The sequence below is a fragment of the Callithrix jacchus genome, chromosome 4 (genome assembly GCF_049354715.1).
Source record: "Callithrix jacchus isolate 240 chromosome 4, calJac240_pri, whole genome shotgun sequence".
Classification (NCBI taxonomy): domain Eukaryota; kingdom Metazoa; phylum Chordata; class Mammalia; order Primates; family Cebidae; genus Callithrix; species Callithrix jacchus.
The window spans coordinates 139,387,108-139,402,488 of NC_133505.1; the positions used below are offsets into that span (position 1 = coordinate 139,387,108).

Sequence of the window (15,381 nt, forward strand, 5' to 3'; positions counted from 1 at the left end):
ATCAAAAAACCTACAGTGGATACACAAAAAATAAAAAGCAAAAATTAAAATACACCATCAGAGAAAAATGCCTTCATAAAAAGGAAGACAACACAAAAAAAAAAACAAACAGAAAACAAAAAACAAAATGGCAGGAGTATGTCATTAGTTAACCATAGTAACATTGAATGTACATGGACTAAACTCTCTAGGCAAAAGACAGAGTGGCTGAATGGATAAAAATAAATAAATAAAAGGCAACGATCTATTGTGTACAAGAAACACACTTCACGTATAAAGACACACATAGACTGAAAATAAAGGGATAGCAAAAGATATTCCATGCAAATGGAAAGCAAAAAGGAACAATGACAGCTATGTTTTTATCAAACAGAATAGATTTCGGAACAAAAACCATAAAAAGAGACAAAGAAATTAATTATATAATGATAAAGAGGTCAATTTAGTCAGATGATATAACAATTGTAAATATATATGTACCTAACACTTGCACACACAGATATATATATAATATTATTAGAGCGAAAGAGAGAGATAGACCCCAATGCAATAACAGCTGGAGATTTCAACATCCTATTTTCAGTATCAGACAGATCATCCAGGGGGAAAAACAATAAAGAAACATTGGACTTAATCTGCATTATAGACCAACTGGACCTAACAGGTATTTACAGAAAATTTCATCCAGTGGCTGCAGAATAAACATTCTTCTTCCCAACACATGGATCATTCTCAAGGAGAGACCTTATGTTAGGTCACAAAACAAATCTTAAAACATTTTTTAAAATTGCAATCATATCAAGTATCTTCTCTGACCAAAATGGAATAATAGCAGAAATCAATAGCAAGGGCCGGGCACCCTGGCTCACGCCTGTAATCCCAGCACTTCGGGAGGCTGAGGCGGGTGGATCCTGAGGTCAAGAGATCGAGACCATCCTGGTCAACATGGTGAAACCCCGTCTCTACTAAAAATACAAAAAATTAGCTGGGCACGGTGGCGCATGCCTGTAATCCTAGCTACTCAGGAGGCTGAGGCAGGAGAATTGCCTGAACCCAGGAGGCAGAGGTTGCGGTGAGCTGAGATCGCGCCATTGCACTCCAACCTGGGTAACAAGAGCGAAAATCCATCTCAAAAAAAAAAAAAAAAAAGAAATCAATAGCAAAGGAATTTGATAACTATACAAACATACAGAAATTTAACAATGTGCTCCTGAATTACCAGTGAGTTAAAGAAGAAATTAAGAAGAAAGTTAAAAATGTTCTTGAAACAAATGAAAATGGAGATGCAGCACACCAAAAACTATGGGATACAGCAAAACCAGTCTAAGAGGAAATTTCATAGCTGTAAGTGCCTACACTAACAAAGAAGAAAACTTTCAAATAAACAGCCTAATGATGCATTTAAAAAAAATAGAAAAGGAAGAGCAATCCAAACCTGAAATTTGTAGAAGAAAAATAATAAACATCAGAATGAAATAAATGAAATTGAAATAAAAAACAATGCAAAAGAACAACAAAACAAAAAGTTGGTTTTTTGAAAAGATAAACAAAATTGACTTTTAGTGAGACTAAGAAAAAAGATAGGAGACAAGTAAACTCAGAGATGCAAAATGAGACATTATAACCAATACTGCAGAAATTCAAAAGATCTTTAAAGATTACTATGAGCAACTATATACTGATAAATTGGAAGACCTAGAAGAAATGAATAAATTCCTAGACACATACAACCTACACAGATTGAACCATGAAGTTTAAAAACTGAATAGACCAATAACAAATAAGAGTGAAGCTTTAATAAAAGTTCTCCCAGCAAGAAAAGGACAGGACTTAATGGCTTCAGTGCTGAATTTTAACAAACAATTAAAGAAGAACTAATACCAATCCTATTCAAACTATTCCAAAAGATAGAGAAGGGAATACTTCCAAACTCATTCAATGAGGCTAGAATTACCCTGATACCAAAACCAGACAAAGACACAAAAAAGAAAACTACAGCCCAACATCCCTGATGAACATTGATGCAAAAATCCTCAACAAAATGCTAGCGAATCAAATGCAAGAACACATTAAAAAATTATTCATTATGACCAAGTCGGATTTATCCAAGGAGTGCAAGGATGGTTCAACATATGCAAAAAAATTAATGTGACACATCATATTAAGAGAATGAAGAAAAAAAACCATATGATCATTTCAACTGACACTGAAAAACATTTGATAACATTCAACATTCCTTCATAATAAAAACCCTCAATAACTGGGTATAGAAGGAACATACCTCAACACAGTAATAGCCATTTATGACAGACCCATTTAGTATCATACTGAATGGGGAAAAACAAAGCTTTCCTCTAAGATCTAGAAAAGATGAAGATGTCCATTTTCACCACTATTATTCAACATAGGAGGTCCTCACTAAAGTAATCAGACAAGAGAAAAAAATACCTCCAAACTGCATTCAGAATCTGTTCACTTCTCAATACCTGAACTTCTACCATCTTGGTCTCAGGCACCATCATCTCTCTGCCAAAATTATCACAACAGGTTTTAACTGCTCCCTGCTTCTTTGCTGACCTATACCTGTAGTCTGTTCTCTACATTGTGTTCCACCTGCCCTTCTGCCTCCATTTTCTACTTTTCTTCTCCTCTGTCACATCACTTCAACCACACTAACCCTTTTTCTGTTTTATAGGTTAGACACATACTCTGACCTCTGGATCTTGGAATTTAGCATTCCCTCAGCCTGAAATGCACTTTGCTCAGATACTTGTATGATTTACTGCCTCATTTCCTTCAGGCCTCTACTGAAATGTCACTGTGATGCCCTCTGATGACCTTTTAAAAATTTCAGCCCCAGGCTTGCCACCCTATTCACCTTCTCTGCTTTATTTTTTCCATAACATTTACTTCCACCTCATATTATAAATAGGTAGAGAGATGAAAGATAATCTATATAAAGACAGATAGATAGATAGATGATAAATAGATAGATGAGATAGATAATTATCTTTTTAAAAAAATTATTACCTCCCCACACTAGAATATAAATTTCAAGAGGACAGAAATTTTTAATCTGTTTTGTTCACCTCATTGCCCAGAACAATGTCTAGACATAATAGGTATTAAAAAAAAATTTTCTGAGTTAATTAATTAAGGCAGCTGGGCAAGATGGCTCACACCTGTAATCCTAGCACTTTGGGAGGCCAAGCAGGTGGATCACTTGAGGCCAGCAGTTCAAGACCAGCCTGGCCAACATGATGAAACCTGTCTTTACTAAAAATAGAAAAATTAGCCAGATGTTGTGGCTCACACCTGTCGTCCCAGATACTCAGGAGGCTGAGGCACAAGAATTGCCTGGACCTGGGAGGCAGAGGTTGCAGTGAGCTGAGATCGCACCACTGCACTCCAGCCTGGGTGACACAGAGTCTCTCTCAAAAAAAATTTAAAGAAAAGAGAGAGAGACAGAATTAAGGCAAGACATTGAGACATCATTAGTGATGGAAAACATGAAGGGGCAACTGGGTTCCTTGAAATGAAGTGAATGGGAAATCCTTTTGAGAATATTCAGGAGGCCCTTGGAGATGAGGTTCTAGGGAATTCAGAGATAAGTCAATTCAATTCATAGTGGAAGTCATAAAAGAGTGCTTGCCTTTCAGAAACTGAACCACTGACATATACCATGATTAAAAAAGAAATGATTATCATACAATTAAATAAGAATAGAGAAAATGATTATGATAAATAACATTGTATTTTGTCAAAATTCACCTTGTCAAAACCAAGGTATCTTTGTAAGTAATCGTCGTGAGTTTGTTTGTTGAGATAGAGTCTAGCTCTATCACCCAGGCTGGAGTGCAATGGCACTATCCTGGCTCACTGCAACCTCCACCTCCCTTCAAGCAGTTCTCTATGCCTTAGCCTCCTGAGTAGCTGGGATTATAGATGCCTACCACTGTGCCCCACTAATCTTTGTATTTTTAGTAGAGATGGGTTTTTGCCATATTGGCCAGGCTGGTCTCAAACTCCTCACCTCAGGTGATCCACCCACCTCAGCCTCCCAAAGTGCTGGAATTACAGGCGTGCGCCACCATGCCCATCCAGTTTGTGTGGGTTTTTTTTTTTTTTTTTGCGTTTGATTTTTTATTATTGTACTTTAAGGTCTGGGATACATGTGCAGAACCTGCAGGTTTATTACACAGGTATACATGTGTCATGGTGGTTGGCTGCACCCCATCAATCTGCCACCTACATTAGGCATTTCTCCTAAAGTATCCCTCCTCTAGCCCCTCCACCCCCTGACTGGCCCCAGTGTGTGATGTTCCCCTCCATGTGTCCATGTGTTCTCATTGTTCATCTCCCACTTATGAGTGAGAACATGCAGTGTTTGGTTTTCTGTTCCTGTGTTAGTTTGCTGAGAATGATGGTTTCCAGCTTCATCCATGTCCCTGCAAAGAACATGAACACATTTTTTATGGCTGTATTCAATGGTGTATATATGCCACATTTTCTTTGGCATATATATTGATGGGCTTGGGTTGGTTCCAAGTCTTTGTTATTGTGAACAGTGCCACAATAAACATACATGTGCATGTGTCTTTATAGTAGAATGGTTTATAATCCTTTGGGTATATACCCAGTAATGGGATTGCTGGGTCAAATGGTATTTCTGGTTCTAGATCCTTGAGGAATTGTCACACTGTCTTCCACAGTGGTTGAATCAATTTACACTTCCACCAACAGGGTAAAATCATTCCTATTTCTCCACATCTTCTCCAGCATCTGTTGTTTCCTTTTTAATGATCGCCATTCTAACTTGCAACGTGTGGTTTGGAGAACAGTTCCAAAAGAGGAATTCCTAAAACAATTTTAGTCATGTGTATTCAGAAAGAAGTATGTGAACTGACATGATTTTCTTAGGTGTATAAAGTATTGGTTTCCTTACATTAAAATTAATAGTGCTGCTTTCATTCATACTTATTATCTCTTTCGTCTGGACCTGAATTAAACCACTTACAATCCTGCCATATCACCTCTTAGGTTGCAATCAGCTTAAGGACTTTACTACATTAACCTCATCAGTTATCAGTGAGAAAGGAAAACTATTAATCTTAAACTGGCATGAGTCTGCTTTCCATTTACTCTTACAGTTTTCAAATCTCAGAGCCACACAGGGAAATATTTTTCTGTTCACTGGTGAGGAGTCAGAGACCAGAGATGTTCACACTGAATGTGATGATTTCTAAGCTACCTTCCAGCTCTAATTTCTGTGACTTCATAATTCATATTTACTTTCCCAGTAAATGTACCCATAGTAGATAAAGAATAAGCTATCCTGAAACTTAGAGTTGATCATGGATCTATGCAACGATCATTGACAATGTTTTCCCAGGTAAAACAAGTTGATGTTCACTAGTGAATTCTTCACAACTTATTTCTTTACCTGTTAGGATTATCACAGGGGATCCAGTTTACTTGAGGGTGTGGGATGTCCTCCAAGTATGGGTAGATAGATTCCCTGTTGAAGTTCCAGCCATAAAGAGCATCTTCTGGAGTCACAATAATACGTGCACCCTGTTAAAAATGCAGCTTAATAAAAAAGGGAGCTGAGGAACTGAGCGGCTCAGTAACAACTATTTGGGCTTCCCTTGACATCCCTTAATTTTATTTTGTTTTCTATATTTTTATACTTTATTTTCTTTTCCAAGGCATTTAAATTTTCTTTTTTTCAGTGCACTGTCACTTCTTTTTCTTTTTATTTTATTTTCTTTATTTTTAATTTTAGATTCAAAGGGTACATATGCAGGTTAGTTGCATGGATATGTTACATAATGGTGAGGTTTGGGCTTCTAGTCAAGCATTTAAATTTTCTAATCCTGCCATTGTTGCTTCTTACTGCAGTTGTTAACTAAAATCCTAGCTCATCCTGGAACCAAGCCTCTCCTTGAAATTTGGCTGATGATCGTGCCTGCGTCTGGACTGATTTATAACTCAAATGCTCTGTTTATTTCCTCCTCTGTCCCAGCATTCTCCTGCACCATGCCCTGCAAATATGACTACAGCTTTTCAGAAAAAGAGGAGCCACATACTGGTTACTTGAATTGTGCCATGTCTACAAATACTGCCTGAGCTAACCTGGGCACTTTCCAATTGGAGGGTCACCAAATAGAGAGTCACTCTGTGACCTTTAAGGAAATAGTTGGACTAAGGGTGGAAAAAGAACATCAGAACTCCTGATAACTTTTAAAACATTAGTATATATAAGAATACAGGATAGGCATGGTAGCTCATGCCCGTAATCCCAGCACTTTGGGAGGCTGAGGTGCGTGGATCACCGGAGGTCAGGAGTTCAAGTCAGCCTGGGCAACATGGCAGAACTCCATCTCTTACATATTTAACTATGACTTTTATCACACTTCATATATCCCTGGTCTATACCTAATTGATTATTAGCTTTTAAAATTATATTCTTGTAAACCACAATTTATACTGTATGATTAACTTTAAACTGAAATCTTCACTCAATTCAAGGGCTCACAATGATTTACATATACTTTTATCTTGTAATTAGAGTGAAGTATGAAGTATATAATAAACGCTGCCAAGGAATTGACAACTTAAGTTTAATTGTTTTCAGATTATAAACTTATTCCAAAACCTGCAAACCCTTAATGGCACAAGAGTACATCAAGGCCACTAACACTCTAAGAATAGCACCTGATCCCTGACCCGTTTATCATTCATCCTCTGTCTGCACCAGAAAAGGGCAACAAAGATGTTGAATTTACGGCCAGTTCCTCAAAGGTCTACTACTTCTTGATGATGATCAAATTGTTCTTTCCTTAACTTGGTTCTTACTGATAAAGAAGTGTCCTTGCTCTAATTTTGAGAAGAAAGTAGAATTCTAACTCTAAAATAGTTTCTTGGTTACCCTAATACATATGTATTCTATGAGAAAGGATCCCCTCCTTTCTCATAGAATCCCATACACTGGAGAGATGGTAGAGATGGTACCTGCTCTGCTGCTGATGTGATCGCTCCTTCCAGAAGGTCCAGATTCCGATTCATTAATGCCAGCGCCTCCTCATGAGACACTGGTGTTAGGGTGATACTGGGCAATATCACTGCATGCTCATAAACAGCTGCAACAAAAGTATCCAGGCAGCTGGCTCTTGAGAGGTAGAAAAGCAGAACTGCTGCATGCGCCAGCCACGGAGAAGTAGTCATGCTGAAGTCCAATGACTGCTGAAAAACAGAGCACGTCCTGGTATTTACAGAGAGAAGACACGTGGTGTCCAGACCTTAGTGCCTTAAAAATAAATTAAAGAAGTTAATTTTAAGAAAATTCTCCAGTCTGGGTAACAACAGCGAAACTCCATCTCAAAAAAAAAAAAAAAGAAAAGAAAAAGAAAACTCTGTGATTTCACAGTATTGTCAGATAACAAAGGACCTTCTCTTATTGCATGGATTTGTGAGGATTAAATGAGGAAATGTATGTATATTAGCTTGCTAGGGCTGCCTAACAAAATACAACAAACTGGGTGGTGTAAAACATAAAAAATGTGTTGCCTCACAGTTCTGGAGGGTAGGAGTCCCAGATGAAGGTGTCAACAGGGTTGGTTCCTCCTGAGGGTGGTGTTTTTATGCCAACTAAGGGCAGAAGGAAAAAGCCAAGTGAAGGTCATAAACCCAGGGCCACAGGCTCACTAAAAGACTGAGACAGATCCTAGGATCAGTTAGACTTAGTGCCCACTGTACTCCAGTATGACTTCATCTTAACTAATTATATCAGAAATGACCCTGTTTCCAAAAAGACTACATTCTAAGATACTGGCAATTAGGACTTCAACATGTAAATTTTTTGCAATACATATGTTTTGGAATGTCAACACACAGAACTTCAAATGATTTTAAAATTTGTATTATTATTATTATTATTATTTAGATGAAATCTTGCTCTGTTGCCCAGGCTGGAGTGCAATGGCATGATCTCAACTCACTGCAACCTCTACCTCCCTGGTTCAAGCTATTCTCCTGCCTCAGCCTCCTGAGTAGCTGGGAATGCAGTTGTGTACCACCATGCCCAGCTAATTTTTGTATTATTACTAGGGACGGGGTTTGTGTTAGGCCTCCGAGTCCAAGCCTGGACATTATAGTCTTGGTGACCTGCATGTACATCTCTGGATGGTCCCCAGAAGCCAGAAAGTCTGATGTAACCACAAGTAATCAGGTGGCCACAGAAAGAAGTGAAACAACTTGTTCCTGCCTCAACTGATTGCTCTCCCCCTGCAACCTGCAACCATTGTTCCTGCTCAGCCTTGCGGAATTTCCTCCCTGGACACTGGGTTTCTCAAGACCCCCCTCACCCCTGTAACTATGTAATTTACCACACCCTCCCCTCTGCTTGCAACTGATGCCCCCCACTCTTATGATCATGCCTGTTTGTAACAGATGACCCCTACCCTTGTGACCATGCATCCCACGATGCCCTTCCCCTCCCTAAAATAGATTATCAGCTTTAACTGACCACTTGCCCCAACCTATAAAACCAACTCCTATCCCACCGCCCTCTGCTGACTCTCTTTTTGGACTTCGCCTGCCCACACCAGGGTGAATAAACAGTCATGTTGCTCACACAAAGCCCACCTGGTGGTCTCTTTACACAAGCGATACATCTAACAGCTTCACCATATTGGCCAGGCTGGTCTTGAACTCCTGACCTTGTGATCCACCCGCCTTGGCCTCCCAAAGTGCTAGGATTACAGGTGTGAGTCTCTGCGCCTGGCCTTTATTATTATTTTCATTTGAATATTTCAGCTCTACACTTTGACTCACTTTAGTTTTCTCAAAATGGGGAAGCCACTACAAAGAGGAATACATAAGAGTTACTCATTTTCTATTGCTATATGACAAATTGTCCCCAGATTCAGCAGCTTCAAAAAGCAAAAATACATTATCTTTCACTTTCTGCGGGTCAGGAATCCAGGGACAGTTTAGCTGGTGCCTTTGGCCCAAGGTCTCTTTCACAAGGCTGCAATCAAGCAGCCGCCAGGGCTAGTTATTTCAAGGCTTGACTCCAGGAGTTATTTCAAATCTTGACTTCCAAGCTCCCAGCTCCCTCACGTGACTGGTGGCAGGGCTCAGGACCTCATTTGTTGTTGCCCAAAGACATGAATTCCTAGCTATGCAGGCCTCACCATAGGATAGCCTGCATTACATTTTCTGGATTCCCTTAGAGCCAGAGAGCAAGAGAACCCACTAAGATAGAAGCCAGGAATGCTTTGTAATGTAATCAGGGAAAGGACACCTCATCACTTTTGTTGTATTCTATCCATTAAAGCAAATCAATCAATCGGTGTACCCTGCATTGTGGTAGGGGATTACACAAGGGCAGGAATGAGGCAGGATCGTTAGGGACCATCTTTGAAGCTGCTTATCGCAGAGGCAACAGAGGACTATCAAGAATGAGTGCTGTAAAGCAAGATCCAGAGAGAGGAGAGGGAAATTATATAAAATTGAAAAACTGAGGCTGGGCGTGGTGGCTTACACCTATAATCCCAGCACCTTGGGAGGCTGAGGCGGGTGGATCACGAGGTCAAGAGATCGAGACCATCCTGGTCAACAAGGTGAAACCCCATCTCTACTAAAAATACAAAAATTAGGCGGGCATGGTGGCGCATGCCTGTAGTCCCAGCTACACGGGAGGCTGAGGCAGGAGAATTGCCTGAACCCAGGAGGCGGAGGTTGCGGTGAGCCGAGATCGCGCGATTGCACTCCAGCCTGGGTAACAACAGCGAAACTCCATCTCAAAAAAATAAAATAAAATAAAATAAAAATAAAATTTAAAAACTGTTCATAGATTTTTATATTAAGTTGGCAAATTTTGTTTCAGTTGTGCATTATGTATAATATTTACAGAATTAGCGATTATGTTTTTACATTTTATTTTTAGGCTATTTGTCTTTGAATGGTATTTTTACAGTTCAATCTTCAAACAGATCCATCTAAGTTTTTACTTCAGTAACTATAATGCATTTATTCTGCAATTGCCAAGGTAACCCAGAGGTTGTGGTTGGCTGGTCCTCCTGAGTCTGCAGGAAGCACCAGCCCCTCTGACTGCTTGCTGACCTCTTACAGCCCTTCCATGCCCAGGTGGGTGGGAATATCACATGTTTCCCAGGAAGATGTCATCATTATGTAACAGTTTATAAAAGGAAGCACTCAAAAGTTAAAATTGAGATGAGTTGCTAAGAGGTTAAAAAATTACTTCTTTGATTTTCTTAGATTAAAAATATTAAATAACAACCTCCGATGGAGTTTCTCGTCCAACTCATAAAGAGCTTGGTGGTCATCTGTCCCATGCTCACAGCGAGAAAAAAGCTAAACAAGTGAATATCAACAATTTTTCTAAGATGTCTCGGAGAATTGAGATCACAGGACAAACTGCAGTCCCCAGAATTGGAGAGAGAGGAGACTGCAGAGGTAAGAGCCTATGGGAGAGAGTCCTCTGGGGTTGGTGCCAGTGTAGGAAGGTCACTTGAACTGTAATTGATGAATTGTTGGAGGCTCAGGGTGGACAACCTTTAAAGTTCTGGTCTGTTCTTAACAAAATCCTGCCCTCAAGGGAAAGCATTTTACCGAGCCTAACCTGCCTAGGGGAAGGAAAAACTCCAACCTCAGCCACTCTCATCTTTAACATGGGGAAAGGGAAAATCCCAGCTCTAGCTTGTTTTTATGCCAACTAAGGGCAGAAGAAAAAAGCCAAGTGCAGGTCATAAACCCAGGGGTACAGGCTCACTAAAAGACTGAGACTGAATCATCAGACCAATAACCCTGTCCCTCCCCCAGCGTGTCACTGCCACATGAATCTAGCCTTTCTGCCTACCTAGCATGCACTAGCTGAGAACAAATCTTTAGATGAAATAATGCAGTTCAGCCGGGCGCAGTGGCTCACGCCTATAATCCCAGCACTTTGTGAGGCCGAGGAGGGCCGATCACCTGAGGACAGAAGTTCCAGACCAGCCTGGCCAACATGGTGAAACCCCATCTCTACTAAAAATACAAAAATTAGCTAGGCATGGTGGGCGGGGGGTGCCTGTAATCCCAGCTACTCGGGAGGCTGAGGCAGGAGCATCACTTGAACCTGGGAGGGAGAGGTTGCCATGAGTTGAGATCACGCCACTGCATTTCAGCCTGGTGACAGAGCGAGACTCCGTCTCAAAAAAAAAGAAAGAAAAAGAAATAGAAATAGTACAGTTCTTTCTTGCAGTAGGATGTCATCAGCAAGAGCTGGAACTGGGAGGTACCAACAGCCTCTACTGTAACTCCTAGGCTGGTTCTCTGGATCCTTAACCCTACTGTACAGCCTACCAAGCTCCCTAAATGCAGCCTTTCTGCTCATGCAGAGTAGAAACTGGGAAAATCGTCTTCAAGGAAATAACTTTGAGTGTAGACAGAAGCCCTAATTGATATCTCTACACTCCTCCAACCAAACTTCCATGGATGGAGCAGATTGCCTCTTGAAAGGAAAACATAACATTGCACTGTCCAGAATAGGGCAAGACACACAGTATTCTGGATTTTTCTAGAAGAGCAGTGATCACCTCAACCCAGGCAGCAGGCCCCCAAAGGAACTCAGAAGCAAGTCCTGCCCAGCTCACGCAGAGAGAACGAGAAGCAAGGGAAAGGAGGGGAGAGGGACTGAGTGGAGTGGGCACTGCCTCTTGCACTTCACCTGGTGAACTCTGAAAAGCCATGTGCACAGCGTGTAAAAGTGTGCCCACAAACGCATGTGTGAAAAGATTGGCAGTTGGCCTCTGCCTTGCTACTCGACATATACACCCACACACTAATATATAGTGGCTACAACACCATGTCAATTCCCTTTTGGCATTAATCTGGTTTCAGAAAAAACTATCCGTTTTTCTTCTGCTCTCACACCACAATTAACACAAAAGACAGGTTTCCTCCCAAATTGGTGGGGATTTCTCCCCACTAGGAAGCAAGCAATCAACTCTGCAGCAGACACAGCTGGTTATCTTCCGGTTCAATCCAAACACTATTTATCCAAATATAGCATCAGATCCCACCGATTAAGGGCTGAGCCCCACAAAACCGCCCCCTTCTTCCCATCAGGAACAAGTCTGGGCCTCCAGATCTTCCGACCAAATGGCTCTGGGTTGGGGTTCCCACGATCCCTTCTTTGGGCTCAATTAATTTGCTAGAGTGGCTCACAGAACTCAGGGAAACACTTACGTTTAGTGGCTTACAATAAAGGATATTGCAAAAGACACAAATGAAGAGGTGCATAGAGCAAGGTATGGGGGAAGGACTGGGGAGCCTTGCATGCACCCGCTAGATGCACCACCCTCCAGGAGCCTCTGCGTGTTCAGCTGGAAGGAAACTCTCTGAACCCAGTCCTTTTGGGTTTTTATGGAAGCTTCATTACATAATCACAATTGACAACCATGTAGAAAGGTGATTGGACAAGAAGGGTATGATCCGATACTATCAGCCTGCAAGGGGAAACCCAGTAAAGCTTGTCTGTTCAGGTTTGTCTTGACATCTCTCTGTAGCATTCCTTACTCTAGGTATGGGGTGGGACCCTCTTTGGAATGAGGGTCTTTTGAGCCACAATCAGATTAGAGTCCTGCCTTAGGCAGGTGAAGTTCAGAGAGGGAGATTCTGTTTCATGAGACCTGCTCCTGAGGCCTAAACCCCCACGGTGTTATTTTTAAAAAAAGAATATAACAAAGGATTGGGAGTTAAAAACCAGGAACTATAATATCACAAATTGTTAATGATACAAGAATACATAAGTTTGCATAAGGGCTTAATCAAACTATTTTTTCATTGTGAATGTAGCATGTAAACATTATGGGCCCGCCCAGCTGCTCCCGCTTACAGCTCCCTCTCTCTCCAGGCGGAGGGAGGGGGTGATAGTTCAGTCCTTGGGCTCCTGTTCAACTCCGTGCTTGTAATTCCCACGGCTTGACTGGCAAAGATACCCTTTTCTGTGTATTGCTGAGGCTTTAAGGGAAGCGCTGTATCTGAACCGGAGTGCCAGAGGGGAGCCTCTGACTCACCTGTCAGATGCACTTTCTGGGTGAAGCAGCACCCCTCCCTGCCTCGGTCTCCCTCCCTGCCTCGGTCTCCCTCCCTGCCTCGGTCTGCCCTGAATGGGCTTTGCTCACCTTCGGACCAGACCCGTTGAAATGCACCTGGTACCTCGGTTGGAGCTAGGAGATCTCTGGATTTCTGCGTCTCTCTCGCTGGGTGTTGGGCGCTGGCGTTGTGTCTAATCGGCCATCTTGGATCTCTCCCGCCTGTAAACATTATGATATGGCTTGAACTTGCTCTCATGAAAGAAAAAAACTGTTTTGCTTACCAGTGAGTTACACTCTGCTGTATCAGAAATATTAATCAAAGCCATATGAGTCACCTCACTCTCCATAGAAAGATTTTACATGAGGAAGATACAGCTGTGAGAGCTGAGACTAGCAGAGTGCAACATTTATGTCAATGATAAACAAAATAAGTGTGGTTGGGGAAGGGAGAAGAGACAAAAGGTACAAAAATAATAATAATAAAAAGCGAACGTTATTAAAATGTTGGGGGAGGGGGGTAAAATAACTCCAAGAAGCACAGGCTTAGTAAGAGCTGAGAAATGACCACGAGATTTCACTTTTTTCTTCCTTTCTTTTTTCTTTTAGACAAGGTCTCGCTCTGTTGCCCAGGCTGGAGTGCAGTGGTACAATCCTGGCTCACTGCAGCCTCTACCTCCTGGGCTCAAGTGATCCTCCCACCCCAGCCTCCTGAGTAGCAGGGATCACAGGCGCATACCACCATACTTGGCTAATTTGTTGTTGTTGTTGTTTGTAGAGTCAAGGTTTCACCATATTGTCCAGCCTGGTCTCAAACTCCTTGGCTCAAGCCATCTGCCCATGTTGACCTTCCAAAGTGCTGAGATTACAGATGTGAATCATTGTGGCCTGGCCTGAGATTTGAGTTTAAAGTTCCTTTTGATAAAGAGAGGAGGCAGGAGTCAGCTTACATAAAAATGCGTGAGGTGAGAGGTGCTGAGGAAGCTGGGGCCATCAGCATGCATAACACAGACTCCAGACAACTGGCTAGGAAAGAGAAGAAAGAAGTCCAGAAGGAACCAATGTGAGGTAATATAGAGGGACAGTGCCCACCTCCTGCACACTGAGGAATTGGGGGCACAAACCTACGATCCGAGTGTGATAACCCCTGAAGAGAGAATCCAGGAAAGATGCAAGGGAGAAAGTAAGTGCATTTTCTGATGCCCAAAATTTCTCTGACTTCCTGGTATTCGACTGAATTATAATAGGTGGAAATAAACACCTAGGAAAAGTCCAGAAATGCAGCTGTCATATATTCTGTGGGCATAAGAGGTATCTCCTATGTAACCCAGAGAACCCACCTGCTCTTCAGTGTGTCTCTTTCCCAAGTTAATCAGTGACCAAACAGAAAAATGACTCAGAAAGCCAGGACAGTGAGCCAAAGGTAAATAGGGAAAAGGTGACACAGTGGCCCTGTCTAGGAAGCTCCCAACCAGGCACAGCCTGCAGTAAACCCCTGACAACTGAGAGGGGCTCAACCAAGATTGGCTAGATTTTAGAACCGAATAATTTCAGAAGGAAATGAGATGTGCTCTGACGACATAATTTATTTCATTTTATTTATTTTTTTGAGCTGGAGTTTCACTCTTCTTGCCTAGGCTGGAATGCAATGGTGCATTCTTGGCTCGCTGCAACCTCTGCCTCCTGGGTTTAGGTGATTCTCCTGTCCCAGCCTCCCAAGTAGCTGGGATTACAGGTGCCTGTCACCTCACCCAGCTAATTTTTGTATTTTTAATAGAGACAGGGTTGCACTATGTTGGCCAGGCTGGTCTCAATCTCCTGACCTCAGGTGATCCACGTGCCTCAGCCTCCCAGAGTGCTGGGATTAGATGCGTGAGCCACGGCACCTGACCAACATAATTTATTTTTTTTAATTTCTGCTTTGGCCAGGTGAGGTTGCTCACGCCTATAATCCCAGCAATTTGGGAGGCCAAGGGAAGTAGATCACTTGAGGTCAGGAGTTCAAGACCAGCCTAGCCAACATGGTGAAACCCCATCCCTACCAAAAATATAAAAAATTATCCGGGTGTGGTGGTGCAGGCCTGTAGCCCCAGCTACTCGGGAGGCTGAGGCAGGAGAATCACTTGAACCAGGAGGCAGAGGTTGCAGTGAGCCAAGATTATGTCACTGCACTCCAGCCTGGGCAACAGGGTGAGTCCATTTTTCTAAAAAAAAATCCATTTTAAGTATCGGATTTCCATACGAATAGAACGCGAGAGTCAAATAAGTTATGACTAAA

At 41.9% G+C, this 15,381-nt stretch overlaps 1 protein-coding gene across 4 annotated transcripts in view; it reads right to left on the bottom strand.

Annotated features, from left to right (window-relative positions):
* LOC100399050 (pantetheinase) overlaps positions 1 to 13,323 on the bottom strand; it is an 82,839-nt gene extending 69,516 nt beyond the window's left edge. For 3 of the 4 annotated variants that reach the window (XM_078370797.1, XM_078370798.1, XM_035296731.3), the window contains exons 1-3: positions 13,194 to 13,323; positions 7,015 to 7,245; positions 5,444 to 5,574 (exon numbers count right to left, since the gene is read on the bottom strand). In XM_078370797.1, the coding sequence (XP_078226923.1) occupies positions 5,444 to 5,574; positions 7,015 to 7,227 (344 nt within the window). In that variant the 5' untranslated portion in view covers positions 7,228 to 7,245; positions 13,194 to 13,323. The remainder of the gene's footprint in view (positions 1 to 5,443; positions 5,575 to 7,014; positions 7,246 to 13,193) is intronic. The other variant, XM_054254450.2, reaches the window with a different exon arrangement.
* Positions 13,324 to 15,381: the final 2,058 nt, after the last annotated feature.